The sequence below is a fragment of the Mobula birostris genome, chromosome 2 (assembly GCF_030028105.1).
Source record: "Mobula birostris isolate sMobBir1 chromosome 2, sMobBir1.hap1, whole genome shotgun sequence".
Lineage (NCBI taxonomy): Eukaryota > Metazoa > Chordata > Chondrichthyes > Myliobatiformes > Myliobatidae > Mobula > Mobula birostris.
This window is the reverse complement of record NC_092371.1, coordinates 217,592,170-217,606,903: the sequence shown is the minus strand read 5'-3', so window position 1 is coordinate 217,606,903 and position 14,734 is coordinate 217,592,170. Positions and strand designations below refer to the sequence as shown.

Below are 14,734 nucleotides of genomic sequence, written 5' to 3'. Positions count from 1 at the left end.
ATAAAAGGAGAAAAGCTAGAAACAAAATCTGTTTGAAAATATATACCAAATACTGTATGTCCTTAGGCAGAATAACATGAGCACACTTTAGTTTTGAAACAATTGTATGACATTTTGATTTACTCACCCAATGTATATCTCAAAAACTGTGACCATGGGATACTTCCCAAGTCTTCTAGCTAAGACTGTGCATTGTAAAAAAAACAGTCTCAAGTATATACTAAACCTGCTGGTGTTTCAAGCCTCAACTCATTATCATAAACTGGAAAAGCACCAGGTGTGATTGCTGCTTTTTATCCATTAGAAGCCAGAGATCAAAATGCAGCTGCTTTTTAAAAAAAAAATCCTGCAATTCTTCTGTCTCAAGGTGGATCCTGAAATAATGTAAGGATGTCATGATTTAAAGAAAAATTCCACTGGAAGGACACGATGTATGGAATAAAAGTAGTCACCAAAGCCTTGCAACAGCACAAGAACATTTCTCCACGTCCTTGCTGGGACACAGAATAATTGGTAAAGAGTGATCAGATAAGATAATGACAGAAGCACTATGCAAAACAAAACAATATTATCTTGAGGAAGGAAACCATTACCCCAGTTATATAGTTGCATAACCTTTACTAATGATGTTGTGTTCTGTCCTGTTCACACATTTTCCCACAGTTGCTCTCCAGCAAACATTTTGTTCAGATGGGTAGAAAAGCAGCAAGTGGAAGGTGAAGATAATACCGTTCGGAAGAACAAATAAACCATGGAAATGCACAACAAATAGCAGGATCCAGAGGGGCAGAGAGGGCCAGGAATATTTAGGTACAGGGTGGTGAATCTGTGGAATTCTTTGCCACAGGCAGCTGTGAAGGTCAAGTCTTTATGTATATTTCAGGCAGAGGTTGATAGATTCTTGATTGGTCAGGGCATGAAAGGATACAGGGAGAAGGCAGAAGATTGGAGCTGAGAGGAAAATTGGGTCAGCCATGATGAAACGGCAGAGCAGACTCGATGGGCCAAATGGCCTAACAGTGCTCCTATCTTTTATGGTCTTATGTTCGCATCTCCTTAGTGAGTCTGCATGGATATAATCTTTTCAACGCATCTTTGCCTTGACTGTTACCCTGCAGTGACTGCATTTCTGAAATTCGTGTCCTTGCTACATATTCCTTGCGTAGTGTACTCAGGATGAAAGGTAGACGCATACCACATATTATTAGGTAAGAGAAGTGACAGCACTATACAGATCTCTGGATTTGTATGTCATTTCACCCAAATCAGATCTCAAAGCCAGGAGAGATACTAACATCCATCTTGCTCTTGGCTTCTGACATTGTTTATATCAGCTGTTGGAGAGTGACAGGGGTTTTCCACAAAATACTTTAATGCTTCACTTTTTGAGATGTTGCACCTTTAAGCTGGTCAAGATAAAATAAAAACATTATTGCATAAAACTGACTTGTATTCACCCAAAGATCATGGTCTATTGATTAGCTCACCCTGTGATGCTGGTGTGATTAATAGTGTCATGGATTGAATTGGTCCTTTTGTTAGCACTGTGAACAGGGCAGAGATAAGCAGAAAACATTTTTGCTTACAACATTGCTTTTTCCACATTGTCTGTTTTAAATGTTTAAGAAACAACAAAAGGACCGATCCATTTTGGAGTCTATTCCTATATCAGTCTTTGAAATGGACATTTGACAAAACAGAGCAATATTACTGAACATTCCCACAAAACATGAATATTTGATTTGAATGATAGACTTTACTGTTTGATTACGGACACCTTGTAAGTTTTCTTATATGTTGCCTACTTGCTATTGAAATTAAACTTTTGAATAACAAGCTAGTGTTTACATAAAAAGTTCTGGCCATTTTACTGGAAGAAGAAATAAATGACCATTGAAACAATGTGTTATTTTGCAGCTGGCCGGCATGTGAGGGAATTTTAAAGCTTGTCTATTGCCTGAGCAGTTGTCTCGGAAATTATTGATATATTCTACTCTAAGCATTCCTCCCAACGCACAGGTAAGTCAAAGTTTGCATAAACAAGTGACTCATTTCCTGTCTGGCTACTGTTTAAATCATAAAAGTGTAACAGAGAACTGAGATATCTAGAGATTAATCTGCTGTTTTTTTAACAAACTAATGCAGTTCTTTAAAGAAAGATGAATCAAAGCTCAAGGGAAAAAGTTCAAAGTTAAATACAGCAATTATAAAATGGAGGGGTGTTTAATCTGTAAATGCACAGTAGTCACATGTTCTTAAGAAGTATTTCAAAGAGGGAGTGCCAAACACTTTCACTTTAAATAAGAGCACCTGTGCTTTAATGGTGCTCACTTGGAAGGAGATAATGTAAAAAAAAATCTGTTAATGACATGTGAAATTAAAAAGACTACCTAAGCACAGATGGAAAATGGATCCTTTAGTCACACAAGAAATTGTGACATTTTATAAGTATCACATTTTCCAAATCTAACTTAGAGGAAAGCACCTTACAAGTCCATGACACTGTGATTGCAATACCTAGCTCCTGCCTTCTTAAAGAAAAGCAATAGCATTGAAGAACTACATACACTCGGTGGCTACTTTTATAGGGACAGGAGGTACCTAATAAAGTGGCTGCTGCATGTATTTCAGTATGTTTGTGGTCTTCTGCTGCTGCAGCCCATCCACATCAAGGTTCAACAGGTTGTGCATTCAGAGATGCTCTTCTGCACACCATCACTTTGGTGTTCTTCACACCATTCTCTGTGAACTCTAGAGATTAATGTGCACAAAAATCTCAAGAGATCAGCAGTTCCTGACATACTCAAACCACCCCATCTGGCACCAACAATCATTCCATGGTTAAAGTCACTTAGATCACATTTTTCCCCAATTCTGATGTTTAGTCTGAATGTTTTGACCATGTCTGCATGCATTTATGCATTGAGTGCTGCCACACGATTTCATTTTATTTATTTAGAGGTGCAGCACAAATTAGGCCCTTTCTGCCCTTTGGGCCATACCGTCCAGCAACCCCTGATTTAATCCTAACCTAATCACTGCACAATCTGAACTCTGGGAGGAAACTTGAGCACCCAGAGAAAACCCATCCATTCCATGCGGATGGTGTACAAACTGCTTACAGATGATGCCGGTATTGGCTCTGAACTCTGACGCCTTGACCGTAATAGTGTTGCGCTAGCTGCTACACTATCATGACTAATGATTGGATGATTAGATATTTGCATTCATGAGCTGGTGTACAGATGTACTTAATAAAGTGGCCACTAAGTGTGTTTCACACTGTGTTTGAAATCAGCTGAAAATCAAACTGAAATACACGTTCAGAGAGGAATCCGAGATGTAAATCATCTGGTAACACTATACATTAACATCAAAGTATTGTCCATCAGCCAGAGAAATCTTTGGTGCACAATTTCTGAATGGAATAAATGGATCTACCTTCTACTCAAATAAAAAGACAGAGGGAGCAAGCTCTAGGCTACCTGTTTTACCAGATATTGGCAGCCTGCAGCCAATTCTAACCCAAATCTCACCAGCAGAATATGGTGGCATCGGCTGCCATTTGCTAATGAAAAAGGAAGGCAGTTTTACTGGAATATGGGATCCAATACCTGTTCTTCAGTAAGATTTAGCCCTGATTTTAACCCAAAATTCAACCTCACACAGAGACAACAGGTCACACAATGAAGTGGGAGTCAAGGTCACAAGAACACGTTATTCACCTTCCTCATCTTGCAATCAACCTGGTTTCATTTTTAGGGGTACAGACTAGAGCAATTTATCTTTTATCCCAATCAGGTTGAACTTGACTAAAAACTTACTTTCACATATAAAGGTAAACAATGCACCACACATATTTTCTGCTGCTGTTCTCACAGGTGACATTTATTCCCTAAATCCAAGCATTCCACAGGAACGACGTACAAACTCCTTATAGAGGACGCCGGCATTCTATATTTTGTCTAATTATTGCAGGTTCCCACTTCGTAGCCATTTGCATGCAATCAGTTTCAAAATGTCATCAAAAGAATCTAAAGGCTTTTGCACTTCTGCATGCTTGTTATTGATTTCGGAGCTTAAGTTGCAGGATAGCAATGCTCCTTTGCTCTAAAATCCACTTTTCACAGAAAGCACTGGCATGAGTCAGGGAGGGAATTCCAGTGAGACGAATGATGCCATGAATGCAGAAAATGGCAGACATGCTGCAGAGGTAGGAGAGGGACACAATTTCTATAGTGAATTGATTACTTATTTCTGAATCAGACCTTACTTTGCAAAGGACAAGCCCCCAAAACACACAGAGCTAATTATAGCTAGATCATTGTATGTCTTGTATGTAATTCCTGAATCTGTAGCAGCCTTCCTTGATATTGGGCTCATAAAAACGGGGCAGGTCCTAGAAATTACAGGTGCTTGACTGCCTATGAGATGGCAAAGTGGGATCGCATACAGCAGGAGATGGTGAAGCTGGTGACTATCCTCAAGCTTGATGTTATCTTTTCTAAAGATCGCTTGTTTACCTATTTATACCTGCACAGGTAGTGATAAAGATTTGAAACCTTATAAGCATTGTTTTGCAATACATGTGAGCATGTTTCAAACCAGCATTTCATGCTTTTGTAGATTGAAAAGGAAACATGCCAACGCCCTGGGCCAATCCAAAACCTTACTGCACCCTGCAGTTACAATCATCTCGAGCTAACATATTTCAGAGCCGATACACACAAGGAAATTATTATAAAGAAACTTCACTTAATTTAGCTCAGAATGCTTTGTCCGACATACATACTTGTTTAATGCAGGAAGGACTCCCTTCATTACAGTTTACAGAAAAGCATGAGTCAGCCCCATTGAAATGTGCCAGATCTAAACAATAATCTCTTGTGAATGCGTTGACTGCTGCTTTGGACCTGATTCTTGTTTTCATCCACAATTCCTTCTAGTGGAGTTCCAGATTATAATGAGAAGCTTGATATTGTTGATTTGCAATCAACAGGTCTTTTGGCTGTCACCAATTTCCTCATTTCTCCTTTGATTGTTGTTGGGGTGGAGGTGATATTTTGCCATTTTTTAATATTATGCATCATTATAAATCTTTCTTTTTAAATGTGTTCTATTGAGCAATGCACCACCTTGCTAAATATCATCGAGTTATCTTTCCCAGGCTCTGTTCAATACTGGCTCTTAAGCTGAGATACAGATTCGCGGTATAGTATAGTCACCCACTACTTCCCTCTGACAGCCTTATTGCTTTCGGAATTTAACATTGCTGCACTCTCATCCGTACTACAATGAATAGGTTCTTGACCCAACATCCAATGCCAGAAGATGAGTCTGCATCCCAGCACGGCAGTTGGGGAGGCTAAGTTCAAAATAATTAATTAAATTATTATGGTCTTATTATGTCTTACGGCTTAACTCAGGAATTAAAGCTATAATTAGATATGGTAATCATGAAATCGTTATTGTTATTAAAAACTCATCTGTTTCACTAATATCCTTCATGGAGGAAATCTTTGATTCCTCCCATTCCAACCAGATCTACAAAAACCTGCAGATCTATGGCCTCTAAACTAACTCCCGGTTTCTGATGACAGAGAACAGATAATAAATGATACACTTGTAATTGCCTATCACAACTCATGAACAAAACATATATATACAAAGATAATGATACTCTGTTGATACGCCACTGTGAAATAAGAAGCTGCTATCATTAACTTCTTTTATCCTTCCACTACTGAAATTCTTGTTTTCAAGGCAGTTTTAAAGACCTTGACATTATTTAATCAGGTCCATTCACATCTGAGCTGATGTTATTCCATATTTAATAATATATATTACCCATTATGTCCTAGTGTTTTAAAAGATTCTGCAGCTGACATGTGCTGGTCAAATGCTAAGTCTGTTCTGTTTTAGTTTTAGATAGATTTCCTGATCCTTTAATAATACAACTGGTATCTGGCCTAACTAAGGGAGGTATTCAGGCAGAGGTTTCAGGGAAGGCTATTCGTATTTGCAAATGGAATAAGAATAGCTCTGTAGTTTTCTCTATTGTAAAGAAAACTTATTCATCATTGATTTCATAATTCTGCAATTCTAGTGCAAAACGATCCTTTCAAAGAACGTGCAGAATTGTGAATATGCAAATTGTGAGCTTTTTTTGAAACACTATGCAAAGTTTGCAAACACCATTTGAATTGCCTTTTCAATTATCTAATGATGTAGTAGTGCTCAAATATATTTCATATGTTATTGGTATACTGCAAAAATCTCTTTTAAAACACAGCTAATCTTAAAATAATTTAACCTAAATAAATATATTAATTATTTTTTATTAATTTTTATTAACGACCTGGATGTGGGGATAGAAGGGTGGGTTGGCAAGTTTGCAGACGACACAAAGGTTGGTGGTGTTGTAGATAGTGTAGGGGAATGTCAAAGATTGCAGAGAGACATTGATAGGTTGCAGAAGTGGGCTGAGAAGTGGCAGATGGAGTTCAACCCAGAGAAGTGTGAGGTGGTACACTTTGGAAGGAAAAACTCCAAGGCAGAGTACAAAGTAAATGGCAGGATACGTTGTAGTGTGGAGGAGCAGAGGGATCTGGGGGTACACGTCCACAGATCCCTGAAAGTTGCCTCACAGGTAGATAGGGTAGTTAAGAAAGCTTATGGGGTGTTAGCTTTCATAAGTCGAGGGATAGAGTTTAAGAGTCGTGAGGTAATGATGCAGCTCTATAAAACTCTGGTTAGGCCACACTTGGAGTATTGTGTCCAGTTCTGGTTGTCTCACTATAGGAAGGATGTGGAAGCATTGGAAAGAGTACCAGAATGTTGCCTGGTTTAGAGATCAGAGATTCAGCGAGCTAGGGCTTTACTCTTTGGAGAGAAGGAGGATGAGAGGAGACATGATAGAGGTATACAAGATATTAAGAGGAATAGATAGAGTGGATAGCCTGCACCCCTTCCCCAGGGCAGCACTGCTCAATACAAGAGGACATGGCTTTAAGGTAAGGGGTGGGAAGTTCAAGGGGGATATTAGAGGAAGGTTTTTTACTCAGAGAGTGGTTGGTGCGTGGAATACACTGCCTAAGTCAGTGTTGGAGGCGGATACACTAGTGAAATTTAAGAGACTACTAGACAGATGTATGGAGGAATTTAAGGTGGGGGGTTATATGGGAGGCAGGATTTAAGGGTTGGCACAACATTGTGGGCCAAAGGGCCTGTACTGTGCTGTACTATTCTATGTTCTATTAATGAGGATGTGGAAACTAATAATTACTTCATGTGTTCAGATTTATTATAATGATTTGAGCATCATTAAATCAATTTTTGGTAGAATGTAATGACTTTTTGTGTAACCTGTTGAATTGCTTGAATAAGTTAGTTCCTATATTCAAGATTAATTTTCAAAACATTTATAAACATGATACCATGTCCAACTGTCTATTATTTTCTTGCAAACCTTTACATGAAACGCCAGTAAATGATTCAATGTTGAGGGTATTGTATGTAAGCTTGTCCTGTTCTTGAGGAATTCACATATAGCTACATACTCTAAATAATAAACACTCAATCATAATTAGGGTTTGGTCCAAGCTCATTGCATCTACTTGTGACAGTCCTGACATTGCTAAGATCAGCTTCTTTTTAAAACTTGTTTTGCTTAAAATTATATGAATGTAGGTTTCGCAGAAGCTATGGTGAAATTTGAGCTCATGTCTAGCATGCAAGATATGTTACAACAACGAGCGTAGATCGGTGATATTAATCAGTATTGTTCAAAGATAGATTATCACGCAACATTTTAAAGTGTCAATATAATAATTTCAGAAAGATTTTGCTGATTATTTTTTATAAAATATGAAACCCAACATTGTTGAATATTTTAGCATTAGTCATATCTATATCAGAACAGATTGTGGTCAGGTAGTATTTGATCCCTTTATTTAGCATCCATCTATAGTATAAACTGAAGTATTAAGGCAAAAAAGGACATGAGCTAAATAGTTAAAACTATTCAGTGGAAGAGTTCGCTTAGTTCTAAAAACCATTGCGTGTGATCAGGATTTAATTTAACAGCATTTTTTTTATTCAGAAGAAATATATCAGAAGTCTTAATGCATTATAGAAAATTCAGAAATATCTTGAGCCATTGATATGACATGATAAAGTCGCTTCAAATTTTTGACTACTAGTCAAGCAATTGTCTGCTTAAATTATAACAGTAATAAACATCAGTCGGTGGCACTTACTTCTCGGCTCGCGAGGACCATCCACTGTAACTTTTATAGCTCTGTGATAGGTAGCCACTTGGGGTGGGTTTGTGAATACTGTGATTGTCAATGTAAAGCTTTTACCTGAAAAACAGAGTAAAATATACATTTACTTCTCAACTAGTTATTAACCCCAACAATTGCACAAGCTATTTTATGACATTGTAACGAAACAACACTGAAAAACTGGTTACAGTATTGCAATCCTGAGGTCAGTGTTTATGAAAGCGATCTTTGCGTGAAAATGTGAGACTTTAAAACAATGTTCTCTGGATCAACATTGATGAGCATTTGCTTTGCTTGCAACTTGTTTTACACATAAAGCAAGAAGCAACAATCAATTTGTAAATCTTAAAGTTAAAATATTAAGACAATAAACATGAGAAAGTCTGCAGATGCTGCAAATCCAAAGCAACACACACCAAATGCTGGAGGAACACAGGAAGTCAACTCTGGAAATGAATATACCGTGGGTCCTTCCTCAGGACAGGAAAGGAAAGAGGAATATGCCAGACTCAAAATGGGGGGGGGGGGGGGGAGGGGTGGAAAAGGAGAATTGTTAGAAGGTGAAGCTAATGTGTAGAAAAGATAAAAAAAAACTGATAAGAGAGGAGAGTGGACCTTAGGAGAAAGGGAAGTAGGAGCGGATTCAGGATCCTGCCTATCACCTCCTTCTCTTTCTCCTGTGGCCCACTATCCTCTTCCATCTGATTCCTTCCTCTCCAGCCCTTTATCTTCTCTACCTACCTGGATTCACCTATCACCCCTCCACTGGATTATGGAATTCAGGAAGGGAAGGTCGACGTAACACACACCAGTCCTCATCAAGGGATCAAAAGTAGAAAGGGTGAGCAGTTTTAAGTTCTTGGGCGTCATTTCTAAGGATCTATCCAGGGCCCAACATATTGATGTTATTACAACAAAGGCAACAGAGGCTATACTTAACTTGGTGTTTGAGGAAAATTGGTATGGCACCAAAAAACTCGCAAGTTTCTACAGATATAACATGCAAAGCTTTCTAACTGTTTGCTTCACTATCTGGTTTGGCAGAGCCAGTACACAGGGTCGGAAAAAGCTGCAGAAAGTTGTAAACTCAGCCAGCTCCATCATGGTCATTAGCCTCCCCAGCATCAAGGACACCTCCAAAAGGTGATGCCTGAAAACGACGGCATCCATCATTAAGGACCCCCATCACACAGGACTTGCCCTCTTCTCATTGCTACCATCAAGTAGGAGGTACAGAAGCCTGAAAACACACACTCAATGTTTCAATAACAACCTCTTCCCCTCTGCCATCAGATTTCTGAATGGGCAAGGAACCAATGAATGCTACCTCAGTATCTATTATTTTTCCTCTCTTTCTGCACTACCTATTTAATTTAAATGTCTGTATATATATATATATATATATATATACACACCTATAGTAATTTATAAATTTTATTATGTATTGCAATGTACTGCTGCCACAAAATATACTTCATGACACATGCCAGTGATATTAAACCTGATTCTGATTTTCATTCTGAGGTGTACCTAATAAAATGGCCACTACGTGTACGTTGCTGATAATGGTAACTTTTATTGACCATCCCAAATTTCCCCTGTACCAAGGAGGCAGTTAGAAATTAATCACTTGCCGACCAGATCAAGAAAGGGTGGCAGATTTTACTCCTTGAAGGACATCTGTTTTTTATGATAATCTGGTAACTAATTCCATTATCTGTTTAATGACACAAATTTGAATTTCCCAGCTGCCATGGTGGAATTTGAACTCATGTCTTGGATACTGGCTGCTGAGCAAGTAACTTAACTGCTATGCTACCACTCACCTAGTATGCCAGTGCATCTCTAGTTACTGTAATCATGCCATTGTTGTTGATAATGTTTTAGCCTAAAATGAAGTCTACTTTGCAATATAGATATTTTACGACAAGCCTTCGGCATTTTTGAAAATTTAGATGCTATGGCTTCATTTCTCCCTTGACAGACGTTGCTGCTACAGGAGACAAGAACAAAGATTGATTGCCCTCTGGCTGTAATTTTGAAATCTCGAGTGGACACAAGTGAGGTAGCAGATAACTGAAGATCAGCAAGCGTGGTCCTATTTTTTGAGAAAGGCAGCAGGGAAAAGCTTGGTTATGATGAGCCTGTAAACTAAAGATTAGTGTAGGCATAATCTTAGAAAAAAATCTGAGTGGTGTAGTCAATAATTGCTTGTAAAGGCAAGGGCAGCCAATATGGCTTTTGCAAGGTCAGATTCTGCCTGGCCAATTTGATTGAATTCTTTAAACAGTAAATTGTATCGATGACATGATTCTCATGGGCTTTAATAAGACATTTGACAAGTTCCCATCCGGGAGACGGGTGTAAAGTGCTCGGGCCCATGGGATCCAGGGCAGGTTGGCCAACTGGATCCAGAATTAGCTTGGCAATAAAAGGCAGACGGTGGTGGTAGAAAGCTAGTTGTAGTGTCCCACAAGGGTCAATGCTGGAACCCTCGCTGGTGGTAATATCCATGAATGACTCAGATGGACTGATCAGTAAGTTCATGAATGACACAAAGAGTGATGTAGTTGTTGATAGTGTGTAGGGAAGTCTTAGGCTACAAGAGATATCAATGTATTGGTGAAGTGGGCTGAAGATGGACAAATGTACAGGCAAAAGTACTTTGGGAGTACTAATGAGGCGGGGACATACAATTTAATGTTTGGGCCTTAAGGAGTATTGATGAACAGAAGGACCTTGGATTAAAAATTCAATGATCCTTGAATGTGGCAACACAAATTATCTGATAACAAAAGCATGTTGGTTACTGGTCTTTATTAGCTGGGGAATTAAAAACAGAAGACGGGGGATTATGCTCCAACTTCTTAAAACTTTGGTCATACTTTAGCATACAGTTCTGGTCACCATGGTATATGATCAAAATAATGGTGCTGGACAGAGTGCAACGCAGATTATTAGAATGTTGCCTAGGTTGGAGCAAGTCAGTTCTGAGCAGAGGCTGGAGAAACTAGGCCTGTTCTCCCCAAAGTACAGGAGATTACAAAGGAACGTAATGGAGGTATAAAACACTGATAGAGTAGACAATAGGAAAGTTTTCCTCATATTGGAAGTACATAAAATTATAGAGCATAGGTTAGAGTTGGGAGAAGAGACTTAGAAGGGCTATAGGGGGAGGTTCTAGACCCAGAGAATGGTAAGTATCTGAATGTACTGCCCAGGGAAGAGTTTGAAGCTGGGTTCTGACAGCATTTAAGAAGTGGTCTTGAACCAGCACTTGAATAATTTAAGCTCAGAAAGCTGTGGACCAGGTGCTGGGAGATGGGATTAATATAGGAAGGGTGACCACACAGCAATGCAGATGAATAGTCTGTTTCCGTGCTGTATGATTCTACGACTATGCACTTTAATGCTCACTTGATAGGTGAATAGAAATTCAGTTGTCTTAATTTCATTGCTTGATTAATAATATTTTGTCTTCATTTAAATCAATTAAATTTCAGCTGATGTTTCCTAATTAACTACAAACGTATATAATATGTTGATGACCTTGAAAGTATAGTGAAGATATACGTCAATCAGTTGTATATGATCTCATTATATTTCAGGGAGGTTATGCATAATTTGCATAAGTTGTAGCACAAGTTGTAGCACCCTGAATAAGAGAAAGGAGGGTCAGGCCATCATACTAGTGGGTTCCTTATTTACCAAGTGTGGTACAAAGAAGTCGTGTAATGAACTTGAATGCCTACCTGCACATGGTGGGGTGACTAAGACCCTAATAGTTTTTTTTTGGCTAATAATCTCATAAGGTTGCTAGTTACTGTGGTTTAGGAGGAAGCAACTGTAGCCTACTCGTTTAGTTGTAGGAACATACGTAAGTTGTAGTCAGCCTTGAAAGAGAAAAAGCAACTAACCAAGGCCACAAGGTTCTCCAATGCAAGATCATTTTTCATCAGGAGAAAAAAAATCAATTAGGAATAATGACAGAAGGAATGTTCTAGTTGCCTTGCATTGCAAGATCCTAACTATTTCTTTGAAATGATTTATGATGTCAGTACATATGGTGACCAGAAATTTTTTTCTCCTCATAGAGCACATTTTCTAATTTTAGTCAACATCTATCTCTCAGTCAATGGCATTAAAACTGATGATGTATTATGAAAACGTTTCTATTTGCGGGAGCTCACAAAGGACAAACTGGCTGCCATGCTTTCTACTTTACCACAATAAGTACACTTCATAAGTACTTCATTAACTCTGAAGTGCTCTTCAGCAACTTGAAGCTATGAAATGTGCATTATCAATACTTTATTTTCTATTCAGATTGAAATTGAGCAAAGAAGTTTTATACTTGGATCTGAAGAGATGGCATAAAAATTCATCCTTATTTCCTTTTGCTAAATGCACAATATTGTAGCAGATGTGGAGTGAGTTCTACTTCCAATATTCAGTTTCATTGCCTGCAGCGCAGCTACGTTTTTGAAGCTGAGTACAGCACACTGCCACCATTATATTGTGCATTTCATGCATGCAGCAAGGAGAAATTTCCAACTCATTATATTTATATAGCAAAAGCAACATACTTTGCATGCCGGAAATATGAAGAGAATAGCAGTAAATGTTGAAAATGTTCAGCAGCGGGCAGCAGTATTTGACAGAAACCGAGTCGACATTTCAACTCGGTGATCTTTCATCACTATGCCACAAGTTCTGGTACAAGTTCAAGAGCCCTATTTTCAACTAAATTCTCCAGCTACTCACAACTACAGTAGAGAACAATGTGCAAATGTTATGACGTTAACCTTTAAAATTAATAATATCAATGCTGAGAATGCATGAAGTGCAGGAGGTCCAAGGTGATCTTGATTTCAAACCCAACCAATATTGTAGTATAGCATCTAATTGTTTATATATATAAGTTATGCAATTTAGAATGGAGTTAGTATAAAACTCCTTCAAACCGAGTGAGTACTATATAATGATCTGCATTGTTCAGTCAATGGTAAAGCAATGGTATTTTCTGCCAACCACAAAGGAAACTGCCCACAGAGATCTAATGATTTCTGTGGCATTTATTTCCTCTTTCCAATATTGGGTGCTATCAGGTATTCGCTGAAGGGAAATCCCTGGCATCTAGTGATATTATCAAGAAGGTTGAACGGCCAATCACCTTGAAGAAATCTTATGGGTAAAAAAAACCAGGAAGAAGATAAAAACAGCAGATGCTGAAAATCTAAAGCAAATTATGCCATGAACACTCAGCTGGTCAGGCAATATGTGTGGAGGGTAAAATTATACTAATGTTTCAAATTAATATGTTTCTTTGTCCACAGATGCTGCCTGATCTGCTACATGTTCCCAGTATTTCCTGTTTTGTTTCAGAGAACAATTGTGTTTGGTTATTTCTGCATATTTCACAGGGGTTAAAATAAAGCCACACATGAAATTATAATAGAAAGTGGGGCACGATAGCACAACCACTTTACGGCACCAGCGATAATCGATCAGAGCTTGATTCCTGCTGCTATCTCTAAGGAGTTTGTATATTCTCCCTGTGACTGCGTGGATTTCCTCTGGGTTTTCTGGTTTCCACCCACATTCCAAAGACATGCAGATTGGGGTTATTAAACTGTGGGCATTCTATGTTCACTCTGGAACAGCTGCGGGCTGCCCCCAGCACAATCCTTGCTGATGTGATTTAACGAAAACAATGCACCATGTTTCAGTGTTTCGATGTACAAGTGACAAATAAAGGTAATCTTCAAAAGCAATAAAGAAGCTTGCAAAATAAAGTTAACCATTTTAAAATGTAGGCACGACAGTAGCGTAGCAGTTAGCCCGACACTATTACAGCTTGGGGCATCAGAGTTTGGAGTTCTATCCTGGCATCCTCTGTGTCCTCCCACAGTCCAAAGATGTACCAGTTAGTAGATGAATTGGCCACTGTAAAACATCCTGTGATTACCCTAGAGTTAGATTGAGGGGATTCTGTCAGCGTGACTTGAAGGGCTGGAAGAACCTATTTCGCACTGTATCTCTAAATAGAATAAAACAAAATACTTTGCACATGTAGCCACAGTCATGTTTGAGGGTCATTTAGATTGTAAAATGGCAATTTGGACTTGATAAAAACTGACTTTGATTTCACATACCATTTTATTTCAAGAATAAGTTTCAAAACATAACATTGTTTGAAGACAATGTTATGAAGCCGATACTGGAATAAATTGCAAGCGATGTACTGTACTGCACAGGCCAGAGATTCGCTGGTAGCAATCTCTGAGTATCCAATCTTAGCTCCACAAGGGTATCCCTTAGTGGCTACTGTCTGTTTCACAGTGTAATTATGTTAATTGTGGAAGTTGTAATAGTCATTGCAATGTAAGATGGAGTTCATTAAATATAAAAAGGAGATTTATAAAAGTGTGAAAAGCATTCCATAACTC

The 14,734-nt window shown here is 38.4% G+C and overlaps 1 protein-coding gene across 4 annotated transcripts in view; it reads right to left on the bottom strand.

Annotated features, from left to right (window-relative positions):
* runx2a (RUNX family transcription factor 2a) overlaps positions 1-14,734 on the bottom strand; it is a 238,631-nt gene that overhangs the window by 131,145 nt on the left and 92,752 nt on the right. For all 4 annotated transcript variants that reach the window (XR_011885026.1, XM_072251457.1, XM_072251455.1 and 1 more), the window contains one exon: positions 8,259-8,363. Coding sequence is in view for 3 of the 4 variants with exons in the window: in XM_072251457.1 (XP_072107558.1) it covers positions 8,259-8,363 (105 nt within the window). In the remaining variant the exon portion in view is untranslated. The remainder of the gene's footprint in view (positions 1-8,258; positions 8,364-14,734) is intronic.